At 46.1% G+C, this 18,375-nt stretch overlaps 1 protein-coding gene across 5 annotated transcripts in view; it reads right to left on the bottom strand.

The window, feature by feature from the left end:
• The window catches only part of LOC100355886 (signal recognition particle subunit SRP54), an 87,085-nt gene that overhangs the window by 13,693 nt on the left and 55,017 nt on the right, over positions 1-18,375 (bottom strand). Inside the window, exons 1-3 of one of the 5 annotated variants that reach the window (XM_008269492.4) lie at positions 18,170-18,359; positions 17,960-18,077; positions 10,832-11,005 (exon numbers count right to left, since the gene is read on the bottom strand). The exons of 1 other annotated variant lie outside the window; for it this stretch is intronic. In XM_008269492.4, the coding sequence (XP_008267714.1) occupies positions 10,832-11,005; positions 17,960-18,055 (270 nt within the window). In that variant the 5' untranslated portion in view covers positions 18,056-18,077; positions 18,170-18,359. Of the gene's footprint in view, positions 1-10,831; positions 11,006-17,959; positions 18,360-18,375 lie in introns of those variants that run through there. 3 more of the 5 variants (XM_008269493.4, XM_070053752.1, XM_002718139.5) reach the window with 3 other exon arrangements.

Genomic DNA, 18,375 nt, shown 5'->3' on the forward strand with positions numbered 1-18,375 from the left:
TTATTTATTTATTTATTTGAAAAGCAGAGTTACAGAGAGGCAGGGACAAAGATAAAGAAAAGTCTTCCATCCATTAGTTCACTCCCCAAATGACCAAACAACCAGAGCTGAGCTGATCCGAAGCCAGGAGCCTAGGGCTTTCTCTGGGTCTCCCACGGGGATGCAGGGGCTCAAGGACTTGGGCCATCTTCTACTATTTTTCCCAGGCCATAGCAGAAAGCTGGATCAGAAGTGGTGCAGCTACGACTAGAATTGGCACCCATATGGGATGCCAGCCCTGCAGGCAGCAGCTTAACCCGCTATGCCACAGTGCCAGCCCCAGGAGTATTAATCTTAAATCTTTACTTTAAATATCAAGGTTGTTTAATTAGGTTTGTTTTACAAACCTACAATGTAAATACAGCATATCTCTCAAAACACCTTTATCCTACCACATCCATGATGTGTAGAAAATGGGTATGAGGCCGGCGCCACGGCTCACTAGGCTAATCCTCCGCCTTGCGGCACCAGCACACCGGGTTCTAGTCCCGGTCGGGGCGCCGGATTCTGTCCCGGTTGCCCCTCTTCCAGGCCAGCTCTCTGCTGTGGCCAGGGAGTGCAGTGGAGGATGGCCCAAGTACTTGGGCCCTGCACCCACATGGGAGACCAAGAGAAGCACCTGGCTCTTGCCATTGGATCAGCGTGGCGCGCCGGCCGCGGCGGCCATTGGAGGGTGAACCAACGGCAAAAGGAAGACCTTTCTCTCTCTCTCTCTCTCACTATCCACTCTGCCTGTCAAAAAAAAAAAAAAGAAAGAAAAAGAAAATGGGTATGAAGTGAAGCCATGCCTGACTTCAGTTATTAAAAACCACTCTAGTGGATAACTACTGGGTATTGTATTAGTCAGTCTTGGCAGGAAATAAAATGATATAAGAAATTAGCTAATGGGGGCTTGTGCTGTGGTGTGGTAGGCTAAGCCTCCACCTTGGCACTAGCATCCCATGTGGGCGCCAGTTCATGTCCTGGCTGCTCCTTTTCCAATCCAGCTCTCTGCTTACAGCCTGGGAAAGCAGTGAAGATGGCCCAAGTGCTGGGGCCCCTGCACCCATGTGGGAGACCCAGAAGAAGCTCCTGGCTCCTGGCTCCTGGCTTTGGATGAGCTCAGCTGTGGCTGTTGCAGCCATTTGGGGAGTGAACTAGTGCATGGAAGACCTCTGTTTCTCCCTCTCTCTGTTTGGAACTCTACTTCTCTAATAAATAAAATCTTTTTAAAAAACATTAGCTAATAGCAGAGCTTAATAAAGGGATTATTTAGAAAAATATGGACAGAGTTTATAAAACCAGCAAAGGACAGAAGAGTATTCAAGGTCTAATAATACAGAGAGAATCAGTAGTGTCCCTGCTAAGGTCCAGCACATGCTGGAAACTTATACAGAAAAACAGCAGTGTTGGGAGATAGGTCCTAAGAAGTGATGAAGCTGGGAGGCCTAATCTTCCCCCCAACTTTTCTCTCAATCCTGGACTTCCCAGCCTCCAAAGCTATAAGCCAATAAATTTCTCTTCTTTACAAATCATATAGTCTGTGGTATCCTGGTATAACAGCACAAAATAGACTAAGATAACCCCTATGTCTAAGTGTAAAATGAAAGCATTAATGAAAAGGACAGCACCCAAACGGGGAAGATGTCCCAACAGTCCCTGTGGCCTTAATAGAGAATTTTCTGCCCTCTAATTTTCCAATGGTGGCGTGCACTGTCTGAAGTCAACCGAAAGTGAAAGGGCAACAGAGCTATGGCCTGGGAAATAGTGCAAGATGGCCCAAGGCCTTGGGACCCTGCACTCACGTGGGAGACGCGGAAGAAGCTCCTGGCTCCTGATTGGCACAGCCCCAACAGTTGTGGCCATTTGGGGAGTGAACCCAGCGGATGGAAGACCTTTCTCTCTGCCTCTTCCTCTCACTGTCTGTACCTCTACCTCTCAAATAAATAAATAAATACAATCTTTTAAAAAAAATTCAACACCTATCATGATAGAAACACTCAACCTAGAAATAGAAGGAAATTTCTTCAACCTGATGGACATGTGTAAAATACATACTATTAGCATCACAGTTAATGACAAAGGACTGAACACTCTTCTACCCAAAGATCAGCTTTGTTCTCACCACTCCTACTCAGTACTGTGGGAAGTTCTAGCCAAGTTAGCATGTGAGAAAATGAAACAAAGAACATCCAGACTAGAAAAGGAAACTAATTATCTCTACTTGCAAGAGGCATTGTCTTGTGTACAGACAACCTGAAGGAATCCACCAAAAACCTCTTCGAAATCAGAAACAAATTCAGGGGCGTGTGTTTGGTACAGCAGTTAAGTTGCCCATTTCCCATACTGGAGTACCTGGTTGAATCCTGGCTCCTCTGCTTCAGCTTCAACTTCCCGCTAATGTGCATCCTGGGAGTTAGCATGTAATATTTCATTCACTTGGGTCCCCACCCACTTATGTGGAAGACTCCTGGCTTTGACCTGGCTCAACTCTAACTGTTGCAGGCATTTGGGGAGTGAAACAATAAATGGAAGATCTTGCTCTGACTGATTTTTTCTCTGCCTTTCAAATAAAATGAAAATAAATAATTTATTAAAATTTTTAAAGAAACAGCTTCAGCAAGATTACAGGTTCAGGGCCAGTGCTGTGGCATAGCTGGAAAAGCCTCCATGTGCAGTCCCAACTTGAGTCCCAATTTGACTCCCAATTTGAGTCCCAACTGCTCCACTTCCCATCCAGCTCTCTGCTATGGCCTGGGAAAGCAGTAGAAGATGGCCCAAGTCCTTGGGCCCCTGCACCAGAGTGGGAGACCAGGAAGAAGCTCCTGGCTCCTGGCTGCGGATTGGCACAGCTCCGGCCATTGAGGCCATTTGGGAAGTAAACAAGTGGATGGAAGACTTTCTCTCTCTGCCTCTCCATTCTCTGTGTAACTCTGACTTTCAAATAAATAAATAAATCTTAAAAAAAATTTAGAAAGGCGGTAAATGTGACCTAAATTGATTCACAAATTAAATAGATCTACAAACTCAATGCAATCGCCAGCTGTCTCCTCTTCAGAGACTGACATGGTTCTAAAATTCATATGCAATTGCAAGGGACTCAGAATACCTGAAAGAATTTGTTAAAATTTCTTAAAAAAAAAAGAACAAAATAGGAGTAATTTCAAAATTTACTACAAAGTAATGATCAAGATGGTATGGTATGGACACAATGATAAAACAATGGAGTAGAACTGAGAGTCCAGAAATAAAACCCTGTTCTATGGTCAACTGATTTTAAACAAGGGTGAAAAGGCCATCCAACGGGGGAAAAATAGTTTTTTCAATAAACAGTGTTTTATCACCTGGAAAACCACTATCTTACACTTTATACTAGAATTAACTCAAAATAGACCAAAGACCCAAGTGTGAGAGTTAATACTCTAAAACTTTAAAAAACAAAACATAGGAATAAATCTTCAGAACCTCAGAAGTATCTTAAAAAAGATTTTTTTAAAAGATTATATTTATTTATTTGAGAGGCAGAGTTTCAGAGAGAGAAACAGAGAGAGAGAGAGGTCTTCCATCTGCCTGTTCACTCCCCAAATGGCCACAACGGCTGCAGCTGGGCTGATCTGAAGCCAGGATCCAGGAACTTTTTCCAGATCTCCCACATTGGTACAGAGGTCCAAGCACTTGGGCCATCTTCCATTACTTTCCCAGGCCATAAGCTGAGAGCTGGATTGGAAGAAGAGTGTCCGGGACACGAACCAGTGCCCATATGGGATGCTGGCACTGCGGGTGGAAGGCCTAGCCTACTACGCCACAGCCCCAGCCCGAGATGCACTCTTAAATACAACAATAAAAATATAACCAACGGCTGCAGCTCACTAGGCTAATCCTCCACCTTGCGGCACTGGCACACCAGGTTCTAGTCCCGGTCGGGGCGCCGGATTCTGTCCTGGTTGCTCCTCTTCCAGGCCAGCTCTCTGCTATGGCCCGGGAGTGCAGTGGAGGATGGCCCAAGTGCTTGGGCCCTGCACCCGCATGAGAGACCGGGAGTTGCACCTGGCTCCTGGCTTCGGATCAGCGCGATGCGCCGGCCGCAGCTCGCCAGCCACAGCGGCCATTGGAGGGTGAACCAATGGCAAAAGGAAGACCTTTCTCTCTGTCTCTGTCTCTCTCTCTCTCACTGTCCACTATGCCTGTCAAAAAAAAAAAAAAAAAAAAAAAAAAAAAAGAAAAAAAAACCATAACCAACAAAAATAAAAAACAGATAATTCAGACTACATCAGAATTAAAAATTTCTGTGCATCAAAAATCAAGAAAGTGAGGGAGGAGTGCTGGAGTGCTGGAGTGCCTGAGTGCCTAGGGCAATACATGGCTCTGCTCCTGACTCCACCTTCCTGCTAATGTGGAACCCGGGAGGTAGTAACGATGGCTCAAGTAATGGAGTTCCTGCCACCCATCTGGAATACCTGGATTGAGTTACAATTCCAGGTATCTGGGAAGTTGGGAAGTGAGCCAGAGAGCTCTCTATCTGCTTCATTTTCTCTCTCTTGTTCTCTCAAATAAATAAATATTTTTTTAAATTAAAACAAAAAACCATAAAAGTCAAAAGACAATTCAAAGAATGGAAGAAAAATACCTGCAAACCATGTATCAGATAAGGGACTTGCGTCTGGAACATACTGAAAAAAAAAAATCCACCCCTTACAAGGAGCAGGCTTTGGTGCAGCAGTCGAGATAGCACCTGGGACTTTGATCCATACTGAAGTGCCTGGGTTTGAGGCACACTTCCATTCTGATTCCAGTTTCCTGCTGAAGCATACCTCGGAAACAGCAGGTAATAGATGGAATACTTGGGTCCCTGCCACCCACAAAGAAGACTCTTGAGTTCTGAGCTCCTAGCTTCATTCTGGACCAGCCCTGGCTGTCTCTGGCTGTTGTGGGTATTTGGCAAGTGAACTAACAGATGAAGATATCTATTTATGTATCCATCTCCCTGTCTTTGTTTTCTCAGTAACTAAAAAACTCTCACAACTCAATAAAAAAAAATGTAAATAACCCAATTTGAAAAATCAGCAAGGGAGGGCCAGCACTGTGGTGCAGTGGGTTAAGCCACCACCTGTAACACCTGCATCCCATATGAGCAGTGGTTTGAGTCTCAGCTGCTCTGCTTCTGATCCAGCTCCCTGCTAATGCATGTGGGAAGGCACCAGAAGATGGTCCAAGTACTTGGGCTGTTGACAACCATGTAGGAGACCTGGATGGAGTTCCTGGCTCTTGGCTTCAACTTGGCCCTAGCAGTCATGGCCTTTTGGGGAGTGAACCAGTGGAAGGAAAATCTCTCTCTGTGTCTCTCCTGTCTGTAACTCTGCTTTTCAAATAAATAATCAAATTTTAAAAAACGAGCATAATATCTGAATAGACAATTCTTCAAGAAAGATATACAGATGTCCACTGAGCAAATGAAAAGATGCTCAATGGCAATCAATGCACCAGAGGCCAACACAGAAAGGCATTTTTTTTTTTTTTTTTTTTTTTTTTTTTTTTTTGACAGGCAGAGTGGACAGTGAGAGAGAGACAGAGAGAGAAAGGTCTTCCTTTGCCGCTGGTTCACCCTCCAATGGCCGCCGCTGCAGCCGGCGCACCGCGCTGATCCTGGCAGGAGCCAGGAGCCAGGTGCTTTTCCTGGTCTCCCATGGGGTGCAGGGCCCAAGCACCTGGGCCATCCTCCACTGCACTCCCTGGCCATAGCAGAGAGCTGGCCTGGAAGAGGGGCAACCGGGACAGAATCCGGCGCCCCAACCGGGACTAGAACCCGGTGTGCCGGCGCCGCAAGGTGGAGGATTAGCCTATTGAGCCACGGCGCCGGCTCAGAAAGGCATTTTAAAACCATGAGACATCACTTCACATCCAATGGGATGGCTAGACCCAAAAAGGAATGGGCATTTGGCACACTGCTTAAGATGCCTGCATCCCCTATCAGTGTGCCTAGTTTGAATCTGGGCTATTCTACTCCCAATCCAGCTTCCTGCTAATGTATACCCTAGGAAGTATCAGATGATAGCTCAAGTATTGGGTATATGCCACTCATGTGGGAGACCTGGATAGAATTTTGGGCTCCTGGCTTTGGCCTGGCCCAGTTTTGGCTGTTGCGGGCTTTTAGGGAATGAATTAGCAGATGGAAAACTTCTTTGTGTCTGTTTCTCTTTCAAAGAAAATGAAAAACAAGTATTTTTTTTAAAGATGTATTTATTTATCTTGAAAGTCAGAGTTACAGAAAGAGAGGGAGACAGAGAGAAAATCTTCCATTCACCGGTTTACTCCCCAGATGGCCGCAACAGCAAGGGCTGGGCCAAGATGAAGCCAAGATCCAGGAGCTTCTTCCAGGTCTCCCATGTGGCTGGCAGGGACCCAAACAGTGAGGCCACCTTCCTCTGCTTTTTCCAGTCCATTAGCAGGGAACTGAATAGGAAGTGGAGTAGCCAAGACTCCAACTGGAGACTATAAGGGATGCCAGTGTCGCAGGAAGCAGCTTTACCCATTATGCCACAATGCCGGCCCCAATAAATATTTTTTTAAAAAGTTAACTGTTGGTGAAGATGTAGAGAAATCAAAACCCTTGCACACTGCTGGCAGAAACATAAAATGGTACACCCACTTTGGAAAAGTCTGGCAGTTCCTCATTTAAACACAGAGTTACCATATGACCCAACAATTCCACTCCTAGCTACATACCCAAGTGAAACTAAAACTTATGTCCAGGGCCGGGTGGGTATTTAGCGTAGTAATTAAGACACTGCGTGGTGGGGCCTGCTTTGTGGCGCAGCAGGTTAAGCTGCCTCCTGTAACACCGGCAGTTCCGGCTGCTCTGCTTCAGAGCCATTTCTCAACTGATGTGCCTGGGAAGGCAGTAGATGAAAGTCCAAGTACTTGGGTCTCTGCCAGCCACATGGGAGATCTGGATCCTGGCCCAGTCCTGGCTATTGCGGTCATTTAGGGAGCAAACCAGCAAATGGAAGATCTCTGCCTCTGACTCTCTCTCTCTGTTGCTCTGCCTTTCAAATAAATAAATAATTAAATCTTTGAGACACTGCTTGGGACACTTGCATCCTATATCAAAGTGCCTGGATTTAAATCCCAGCTAGATCCTGATTCCAGCTTTCTGACAATGTAGACCCTGGGAGGCTGTGGTGATGGTTAGGGAGTTCCAACCCATGGGGGAGACTTGGATAGAGTTCCTGGCCCTCAGCATCTCTCTCTCACTGTCCACTCTGCCTGTCAAAAAAAAAAAAAAAAAAAAAAAAAAAAAAAAAAAAAAAAAGCACAATCTGCAACACTAACATCCCAGTAGGTGCCTGTTCCAGTCCAGGCTGCTCCATTTTGGACCCATCTCCCTGCTAATATACCTGGGAAAGCAACAGAAGATGGCCCAAGTGCTTGGGCCCCTGCTACCCATGTAGGAGAGTCAAACGGAGGTTCAGGTCCTGGCTTCAGCCAGGCCTAGGCCTGCCCACTGTTGAGGCCATTTGGGAAGTGAACCAGGAGTTGGAAGTTCCTTCCCTCTCTGTCTCTTCCTCTCTCTGTAATTCTTTCAAATAAATAAATCAATCTTTTAAAAAAGAGTAAATCTTAGGAAAGTAATAAAGGTACATTCTATGACAATGCTTTTATTCTGTTTCTATTTAAAACATGGTAACTTTTGACGCAATGACTTTTAAAAACACACATGTACACACTCAAGTTTATGCAAATAAGAACTAATCCTTCAAAGTAATTTAAAAGGAAGACATTTGTTCCGAAAATTCTTTCACTGAATGAAACACTTCTGCAATATTCTACATATGTTTTGAACTACCTTCAGAATACAGAGCACAATCCTTTTAATAATTTCTGTAGTTGAAAATCTGGATGTGATTTTTTTTTTTTTTTTTTTTTTTTTGACAGGCAGAGTGGACAGTGAGAGAGAGACAGAAAGAAAGGTCTTCCTTTGCCGTTGGCTCACCCCCCAGTGGTTGCTGCGGCTGGCGCACTGTGGCCAGCGCACCGTGCTGATCCGAACCCAGGAGACAGGTGCTTCTCCTGGTCTCCCATGCGGGTGCAGGGCCCAAGCACTTGGGCCATCCTCCACTGCACTCCCGGGCCACAGCAGAGAGCTGGACTGGAAGAGGGGCAACTGGGACAGAATCTGGTGCTCCGATCGGGACTAGAACCCTGGGTGCCGACGCTGCAGGCGGAGGATATAGCCAAGTGAACCGCGGCGCTGGCCTGGATATGGTTTTTTTGAAGAGCCAAAATTTATTTATTTATTTAGAGGTGAATTTGATGAAAAATGAGTAGTAACATTTCTTTTTCTTTCTTTCTTTTTCTTTTCTTTTTTGGACAGGCAGAGTTAGACAGTAAGAGAGAGAGAAAGGTCTTCCTTCTGTTGGTTCACTCCCCAAATGGCTGCTACAGCCAGTGCGCTGCGCCGATCTGAAGCCAGGAGCCAGGTGCTTCCTCCTGGTCTCCATGTGGGTGCAGGACCCAAGGACTTGGGCCATCCTCCACTGCCTTCCTGGGCCACAGCAGAGAGCTGGACTGGAAGAGGAGCAACCTGGACAGAACCCAGCGCCCCAACCGGGACTAGAACCTGCCGGCGCCGCAGGCAGAGGATTAGCCTAGTGAGCCGCAGCACCAGCCGAGTAGTAACATTTCTAAAGTCAATTATAAATTTTTATTCTCTGTCCTAGTACTATTATTTACTTAATAGCACTTTTCAGAGCCTCATAATTGTGCATATATTAGTTTATTATCTGCCTTCTAACTAGCATTTAATACCGGAAATTTATATTGCTGACTACTCCATCACCTAAAATAGTGCCTGTGGTTGCAAACTCAGTAAATTGTGATCAACTGGACTCTGAAAATGACTACTAGGAAAGGCAATATACCTTTCATTAATCCCGTTATGATTTTATAGTCAAAAATGATATAATTTAGAAATTCTTAGGGCCAGCATTGTGGCGTAATGGGCTAAGCTGCCACCTGCAAGGCCAGAATCCTGTAGGGATGTTGGTTAATGTCCTGCTGCTCCACTTCTAATCCAGCTCCCTGCAAATGTGCTTGGGAAAGCAGCAGAAGATGGCACAAATTCTTGGGCCCCTGCACCCACATGCGAAAACCAGAAGAAGCTCCTGGCTCCTGGCTTTGGATAGGCACAACTCCAGCCATGGCGGCCATCTGGGAAGTGATCCAGCAGATGGAAGATCTCTCCATCTCTCCCTCTTTCTATAACTCTGCCTTTCAAATAAATAAATCTTAAAAAAAATTCTTAAATATAGCTGGTAAGCCTATATTTAAGGTTCAGAACTGTACACTCCTATCTTCTTTTTTTATTTATTTATTTATTTATTTTTTATTTTTTTGACAGGCAGAGTGGACAGTGAGAGAGAGAGACAGAGAGAAAGGTCTTCCTTTGCCATTGGTTCACCCTGCAATGGCCGCTGCAGCTGGCGCGCTGCGGCCGGCACACCGCGCTGCTCCAATGGCAAGAGCCAGGTACTTCTCCTGGTCTCCCATGTGGGTGCAGGGCCCAAGTACCTGGGCCATCCTCAACTGCACTTCTGGCCACAGCAGAGGGCTGGCCTGGAAGAGGGGCAACCGGGACAGAATCCGGCGCCCCGACCAGGACTAGAACCCGGTGTGCCGGCGCCGCAAGGCGGAGGATTAGCCTAGTGAGCCACAGTGCCGGCCACACTCCTATCTTCTTAATATTTATTTTTATTTATTTGAAAAGCATAGTTAAGGAGAGGGAGAGGCAGACACAAAGAGAGATCTTTCATCCACTGTTCACTCCCCAAATGACCACAATGGCTGGGACTCAGCCAGGACAGAGTCAGGAGCCTAGAACTCCATCTGGGTCTCCCATGTGGGTGGCAGGGGTCCAAACACTTGGGCCATGTTCTGCTTCCTTCCCAGGCACATTAGTGAGGAAATGGATCAGAAGAGGAACAACCAGAATCCCAACTGACACTTGGGTGGGATGCATCACAGAGGAATAACCCACTGCACCACAATGCCAGCCCCACATAATTCTATCTTCTGATCAAAATCTGAGGTCATATAAAAGGAACTGACAGCTCTTAAGTTTTAGGTGGTACCTATCATGGTAGTATAGACCTTAATCCAAAGGGACTTGGATTTAGGCACTCAATTTACTAAGGTAAATCTTTAAAAAAAAAAAAAAAAAAGATTTATTTATGTATTCAAAGGCAGTTTCAGAGATGCAGAGGCGGGAGGTGGGGGAGGAGAGAGAGAGAGATTTCTTCTATCTGCTGGTTCACTCCCTAAACGGCTGCAACGGCTGGAGCTGGGCTAATCCGAAGCCAGGAGCCAGGAGCCTCCTCTGGATTTCCCATGTGGGTACAGGGGTTCAAGAACTTGGGCCACCTTCCACTGCTTTCCCAGGCCACAGCAGAGAGCTGAGCTGGATCGGAAGTGGAGCAGCCGGGACTCAAACTGGTGCCCTTATGGAATGCTGGCACTGCAGGCAGTGGCTTTATCTGCTGTGCCATAGCACTGGCCCCTACTAAGATGAATCTTAAAAGAAATTTATCCACACTGACAATTATTACCCTGAAAAAGTTTTAGGCTACCAAAATGCTTAGATATACTTCCATCCATATAGTTAAAAAGTGATTTTTTTACCAAACTCATAATGTAAAATTTTATAATCAGAATATAGTTCATCTAAACCTCAAAATGTCCTTTCCAATCTATGTTTAAGGGGAAACAAATTCATCAAAACAAAATCTACTGACAAAACAACCATCAGCATTAAACCTACTGGGTCAATAGTTGGCAAAACGTCTTTCTTCTCCAGGCCATCAGCTTCATCTTCATCTGTACTGTATTCTTCCATTGTTTCACCACTAACAAAGTGGATGACTCGTCTTGGGACTTTCTTCTTTTTCCCAATGACTCCCAGTTCAACATTTTCGAAGCCTCTTTCATTACTCATCTATATCAATAATAAATTGAGAAAATGAGAGTTTCAAGTGAGGTTAATTTTCTTTCATTACACAAAAAATGTTTGGTTGCTTTATTTTAGGGAATAAAGAAACACAAACCAGTTTAAGCAGTCAAAAAAATCAAACACTCAGGAGTATCTATACTGTGTGTGTGTGTATGTGTGTGTGTGTGTGAAGTTTAATGAATAATAAAATAAACATCTGCATAATAACCAAGTTTAAAAAAATAGAATTTAAGTTTTTTGTTTAGGTCAACAACTAATAAATCCAACACTATAGTTTGAGTTGTAGCAATCCCAATGCCATATATATAATACATAGAGATATAAAAAGGCTGTTAGATACCAATTATTTTAAAGTATAATGGTAATTATGGAAGTAGTAATATATAATATCAAAAACCATATAGATGTATATATCACATATAAAATAAGACATAATAAAATAGCAGCTTATATCAGGGAACTCTAAGCTTTAGGTTTGAGCTTAATTATACATGAGCAAAAGAAAAGCAGTTCACCTTAATTATAAACCTCTCCTTTTCTCAAAATGGGAATCCTAAATTCTAATGCCTTTTAGGACTAAACAGGTACCAGAATGAAGCTTTATAGGGAAGGGAGGATCCTGTGGGTAACGCATATTCCAACTAAAAATATTTCAATTGAAATAACATTTTTTTAACTGCAGACCTTGGCATAGCAGGTAAGAAACCAATTAGGATGCCCATGACCCGCATTAGAGTTCCTGATTGGTCCCTGGCCCTACCTCCTGATTCCAGTGTCCTGCTAATGGGGATTCTGGGAGGCAGCAATGATGGCTCAAGTAACTAGGTTCCTGCCACTCACGTGGGAAACTTAAGAGCTCCTGGCTTTCACCAAATGCAGGCATTTGAGAAGTAGGCCAACAGCAGGGAGCTCTGTCTCTCTGCCTCTCAAATAAAAATTATTAAACAAAACAAAGCTGGGCCCAGTGTTGTGGCATAGCAGGTAACGCTGCCACCTGCAATGCCAGTATCCCATTATGGGTGCTGGTTTATGTCCCTGCTGCTCTACTTCTGACCCATCTCCCTGATAATGGCCTGGGGAAGGCAGTGGAAGATGGCCCAACTGCTTGGGTCCCTATTTTATTTGAATAAGTGTGACAGTCAATTTTTTTGTTTTTCTCAAAGAAAGATTCAGGAATAATACAGACATGGGACTCCTCTCATTCATTAAAACAAGTCAAGTGACTTCTAAGGCTCTCCTTTTTAAATATTTATTTATTTTATTCATTTGAAAGGTAGGCCAACAGTGACAGAGTGTGCGTGTATACCCATTCACTAGTTCGCTCCCAAAACGTTTGCAACAACCATGGCCAGGAGCCAGGAATTCCATCCAGGTCTCTCAGGTAGATGGCAGGGACTCAACCACTTATTTTTACTTTTTCATAATAAACTACTCCTGATGCCCACACATACACAAAACTGTCTTCTATAAAAGATTATTTTCTTCATGGTCAAACATAATTTAAAAGATTGTTATTCAACTATTGTTACAGAGATCAGATGATACTAACAAAAACAGTAGATTAGAACTATCAGTTATGCAAAAACAAGCAACTTTCTTTGAATTTTTTATTGATTTTCATTTATTTGAAAGGCATACAGAGAGAGACACACACAAAGATCTTCCACCTGCTGGTTCACTCCCCAAATTCCCACAAGGGCCAATCAGGCCAAAGCCAGGTGCCAGGCATTCAATATGGGTCTCCCACATGAGTGGCAGGGATCTAAATATTTGTACATCATGTTGTACCTTTCAAGGTGTGCATCAACAGGAAGTGGAGGCAGGACTTGAACCCAGACACTTGATAAGGGATGAGGACATACCAAGTGCTGAGGGAAATATCTGTACCAAGCAACTTTCCTTTTCTACATGGTTTTCTCTTAGTCTTCCAAGGTCCTTTAGAACACAGAAATGGTTGCTCTCTATCCGTTACTTCCTACAGTTTAGGCATTGGTCAGGATTTGAATCCAGACATATAAACCAAAAAACATATGCATTGCACTATGACACACAATTGGTGTAACTGGCAGCACTGATAACTATTGTATAGTGAACTACAGATCATGAAAATCCTGATATCACAGACTGACCATGGGTTAGCCAGAAAAAGAATTAAAAATTTTCTGTAGCCTAACCTGAGGGTTCAAACAAATCCCAGCCTTCACCAAGGAAGACCAGTTCATTTATTTACTGCATTCATGAACAAAAATGGACAAGTGATTCACCCAAGCTCCCTTTCTTATACCCCCTCCCCCGCAACAAGTCCCCAGGCACTAAGTATCATTCCTATCAATCTCTTCTGTTTCCATTTACAATAAGATTTGACTTATGGCTGTCCCAACATCAATATTTTCTTTTGAGGGGCTGGCATTGTGACATAGTAGGCTAAGCCTTTGCCAAAGGTGTTGGCATCCATGTGGGTGCTGGTTTGAGTCCCAGCTGCTCCCTGCTAGTGCACCTGGGAAAGCAATCCAGGATGGTCCAAGTGCTTGGGCCTCTGCACCCACGTGGGAGACCCAAAAGAAGCTACTAGCTCCTGGCTTCAGATCAGCTCAGCTCCGGCTGTTACAACTATTTAGGGAGTACAGCAGCAAATAGTAGACCTGTGTCTATCTGTAACTTTTACCTCAAATAAATAAATAAATAAAATAATATATAACCAGCTGCTCCTCTTCTGATCCAGCTCTCTGCTATGGCCTGGGAAGGCAGTGGATGATGGCCCAGGTCCTTGGGCCCCTGCATCCACGTGGGAGACCTGGAGGAGGCTCCTGGCTCCTAGCTTCAGATTGGCGCAGCTCCAGCTGTTGTGGCCATCTGGGGAGTGAACCAGTGGATGGAAGTTACCTCTCTCTGTAACTCTTTCAAATAAATAAAAATCTTGAAGATTTTATTTATATATTATATATAATATATATTATATGTATTATATATATTTTATATATATTCTTTTGGTGGAAAGCATTTTGGCATTTGGAGTGGGCCACATGGGATGTCTACATCCCATGACAGATGGCCTGGGTTCAAGTCCCAGCTTGGCTCTCCAATCTAGCCTCCTGTTAATGTGTACTCTTGGAGGCAGCTCAAGTAGGTGTGTCTCTGCCACTCACAGGGGAGACAGGGAATGAGCTCCCCATTCCAGTCTGGCCCAGCCTCAGCAATTACCAGCATTTGGAGAATGAACCAACATCTCTCTCTCTCTCTCTCTCTCTCTCTCTCTCTTTCTGCCTTTCAAATAAGTAAAGAAAAAACTTAAAATAAAACTGTGTATATATATATATATATATATGTATATGTACATGTATATATTTTCTTTTGCACCCTCACTTTTTTTTTAAAGATTATTCATTTATTTGAAAGGCAGAGTTACAGAGAGGTAGAGACAGAGAGAGTCTTCCATCCACTGTTTCAGTCCCCAGATAGCTGCAACAACCAGAGCTGGGCCAATCTGAAGCCAGGAGCTTCTTCCGCGTCTCCCATGCTAGTGCAGGGGCCCAAGGACTTGGGCCGTCTTCTACTGCTATCCCAGACCATAGCAGAGAGCTGGATAGGAAGTGGAGCAGCCAAGATGCAAATCGGCACCCATATGAGATGCTGGCACTGTAGACTGCGGCCTTACCCAAAATGCCACAGTGCCAGCCCCCTGACTCAACTCTTTAGATCTCTTAATTTCCCATACAAGGGAAAGCAGAGAAGTGAGTTAGATCTCCAGTCATGCTAACTGAATGGATCTAATGCACTGCGTCAGCAGTCAGTAGAGGGAGCTCAGATCTTTTACAGTGCAACACCATGCCCCGCCCCACCCCACCCCATCAGAGCAGAAGCAGCTTCTCATTGCTCCCTCTAGCAATCTTTCACTGGTTTGATTTTGCCTTCAGAAGACACAGAAAAGAATGTCTCTCAGTGGGCTCAACTACTTTAAATTCCTTAGACAACTTTAATATATCAAAATATTCTGCCAAAGTCATAAAGACAACCACAAAATCTCCATTAACCTTGACTCTTGGCTACACTTTCCTAAAAGGTTGAAAGAAAAAAAAAAAAAGAAAAAACTGGGGCCAGTGCTGTGGCATAGCACATAGAGCCGCCGCCTGCAGTACTGGCATCCCACATAGGTGCCATTATAATCTTGGCTGTTCCTCTTCTGATCCAGCTCTCTGCTATGGCCTGGTAAAGCAGCAGAAGATGGCCCAAGTCCTCGGGCTCCTATACCCACATGGGAGACCTGGAAGAAGCTCCTGGCTCCCAGCTTTGGATATGTCCAGCTCTGACCATTGCAGTCATTTGGGGGTGAACCCGTGGATGGAAGACTTTTCTCTCTCTGCCTCTCTGTAACTCTGCCTTTCAAATAAATGAACAAATCTAAAAAAGAGAAAGAGAGACAGAGTAAGGGAAAGGGAGGGGAGGGGAGGGGAGGGGAGGGGAGAGGAGGGGAGGGGAGGGGAGAGGAGGGGAGGGGAGGGGAGGGAAGGGGGGGGAAGGGGAGGGGAGGCCAAAGGGAGCAAGCATTTGACCTAGTGGTTAGGATTCTCAGCTCCAGCTCCTGATCCAGGTTCTCTACTAATGCCCCAGAAGGCAGTGGTGATGGCTCAAGTAACTGGAGCAGCCAGGACTTAAACTGGCACCCATATGGAATGCTGTCATTGCAGGCGGTGGCTTTACCCCCTATGCCACAGTGCCAGTACCACCTTTTCTTTTAAAAGGTTAACATTGCGGCTGGTGTTGTGGCACAGTGGGCTAAGCCAGCATCCCATACAAGTGACAGTTCATGTCCGAGTTATTCCACTTCTGATCCAGCTGGGAAAGCAATAGAAAAAACGTGCTGGTGCTCCTGCCACCCACATGGGAGTCCAGTTTGGAATTCCAGACTCCTGGCTTCAGCCTGGCCCAGCCCCTGCCATTGCAGCCATCTGCATGAACCAGCAGACAAAGATCTTTCTCTATTTCTCCCTCTGTGTCTGTCTCTCTCTCTGTAACTCTGCCTTTCAAATAAATCCTTTCTTTTAAAAAAAAGCTTTACTATTAATTTTGTATAGTAAAACCAAAATTTTAAGTTTATCATTTTAAGCAGAGGTCACCATACACATAGTCTCTGCAAAAGCTGCCACGGATGAGCAGCCACTGTAGGGAAACTATATAATGAATGGGTGTGCCTCTGTGTTCCAGTAAATCATAAGCAGGTGACTTGCTAGATCTGGCCCACAGGCCATAGTTGTCAGCCCTGACCTTTAGAAATCGTACTGATGAGTAAAAGAAATCATGGTGGCCGGTGTTAGAGCACTCGCGGGTTCTCAGTTCTGTCTGACAGACTTCAGGAGCACAAGACAGCAGTCTGTCCCTCTTACTCAGATCTCCATCTCACCGGCCTCTTCCTCTTCTGGGCTTAAACCACTGGGCATAGGTCAGGGGTTTCCAGAGATGTTTTAGTTTCAGGAATGCAAATAAGCAAGCAAAAATGGACAAAACAGTTTGTATAGAATTAACTGATTTATGTATAAGAAAAAAGAGACAATATACGTATAGAAAAGTCCAGTATGTAAGAGGAAAGGGCAGTGAGGGTATATCTGTGAATTCTACCTTTTGCTCCAAAGCCTTCTTGCTATTTATTATTTTTAAAAAAATACTTATTTATTTGAAAGATAGAGTTACAGAGAGGCTGAGGCAGAGATTTTCCATCTGCTGGTTCACTCCCCAAATGGCAGCAACAGCCAGTGCTGGGCCAATCCAAAGCCAGGAGCCAGGCAGGAGCTTCTTCCAGGTCTCCCACATGGGTGCAGGGGCCCAAGGTTTGGGCCATCAGCTGCTGCTTTCCCAGGCGCATTAGCAGGAAGCCGGAGTCCCTATGGGATGCCAGCACTGCAGGCAGCAGCTGGATATGCCTAGGCCACAGCGCCAGCAGATATTTATTATTTATTATTTTTAAACCAAGAGTATGGAAACATTACCCTAAACCGAAATAAAGAGCTTCTCTTCCAACAACTATCTAGTACAGCAGTATAGGTAGATTTACTCTGCCATTAGAAAGATGCAAAGCTGAAGTGGTGATGAGAACAATACTGGTAACAGGAGGAAGGCACACGGAGCACTGCGGAGTTCATGGTTCAGTTCAGGTGGCCCTGCCAACAGCAGGTCTCCACTGAAAACGCAGAGTGGCTCCAGTCACTGTGGCTCCCCAACTTCCTTCCTGCATGCTCTCCTCCTCCTCCTAACAGAGGAGGTAAAGAACAAGAAATAATTGTGTGCAGACATGGTTTTGACAAACTGGGTTAAACAACATCTACCAGTAAAATAAGCACCACTGGTTTCTGTTTGCCTTTTGAACGCGGCTACTGGAAAATTTTCGATCACAATTCACAGTGCCACCCGAATTCTCTCCGTCTGTTGGGCCACGCAGCTGCGCCTGAGCGGCCCCGTTGGCGAAGTGGGGGTGCTAATGCCCGCCTCCTGCGGCGGCGACACGGATTCGGTGAATTCAAGCCTGCGTGTAAACACTCCGCACGAGCTGCCAGTAACCAGCCAAGGGGCTCACGCCCAGCCAGGCGCCTGCACAAGGGACTGACAAGTGGCTGCAGCCGCCGTCTCCCTAGAGCCAGCCTTGAGGGTTCACGCCTTCCTTCTCCCCTCGCAGATCAGAAACTGGGTCACCAGCCCCGAAAACCCAAGGCCACCGGGCAGTCTGCGGCGTCGCCCGCGAAAGGGGCTGATGACTGAGGGGCGCCCCGGGTGGGCAGAGGCATCTGTGCTTCCCCCAGACAGGTGAGAAGGCACCCCGAAACTCACGTCCTCCCGCAGGCCTGCTCGGCGGAAGGCCCGGCAAAGGGACAGCCCGCGGACGACAGGGGGAGGAGGCTCGGCTCTCCCGGCCCCAGCCTCGGCGCCGCCACCCTCGGCGGCCCCACCTACCCGCCGCGCCGACTCCCGGAACGCCGCGGCGGCCGCAGCTCCCGAGGCTGCGACTGCTTCTCCTCCTTCCGCACGGCCCACTGGTTCCCGATCCATGGTCGCCGCCGCCACAGGGCTGCTGTGGAGACAGAGGTTGGTGGCCGGTAAGCCCACTTCCATCCTCTACCTCCCACCCCGCCGCTGGCCGAGCCCCGCTTTAGTGGCTCGCACCGGCCGCGTCAGCCTCGCCAAGTCACAGGGAAAGCGACCGACCCAGCGGCCGCGAGAGGAGACGCCTGAGGGGCGGGGGCGGCCCGCGCCTCGGCTGTCGGGCTGGGCACCCGCTGACCGCGGCCTGGGAGGCACGACTGGCGGCTCGCGCGTGGCGGAGCGAGGCGGGGCCTTCAGCTGCTCCGCTTCCGGCCAGGCCCACGCCG

Source organism: Oryctolagus cuniculus, chromosome 12, assembly GCF_964237555.1.
Source record: "Oryctolagus cuniculus chromosome 12, mOryCun1.1, whole genome shotgun sequence".
Taxonomy (NCBI): Eukaryota; Metazoa; Chordata; class Mammalia; order Lagomorpha; family Leporidae; genus Oryctolagus; species Oryctolagus cuniculus.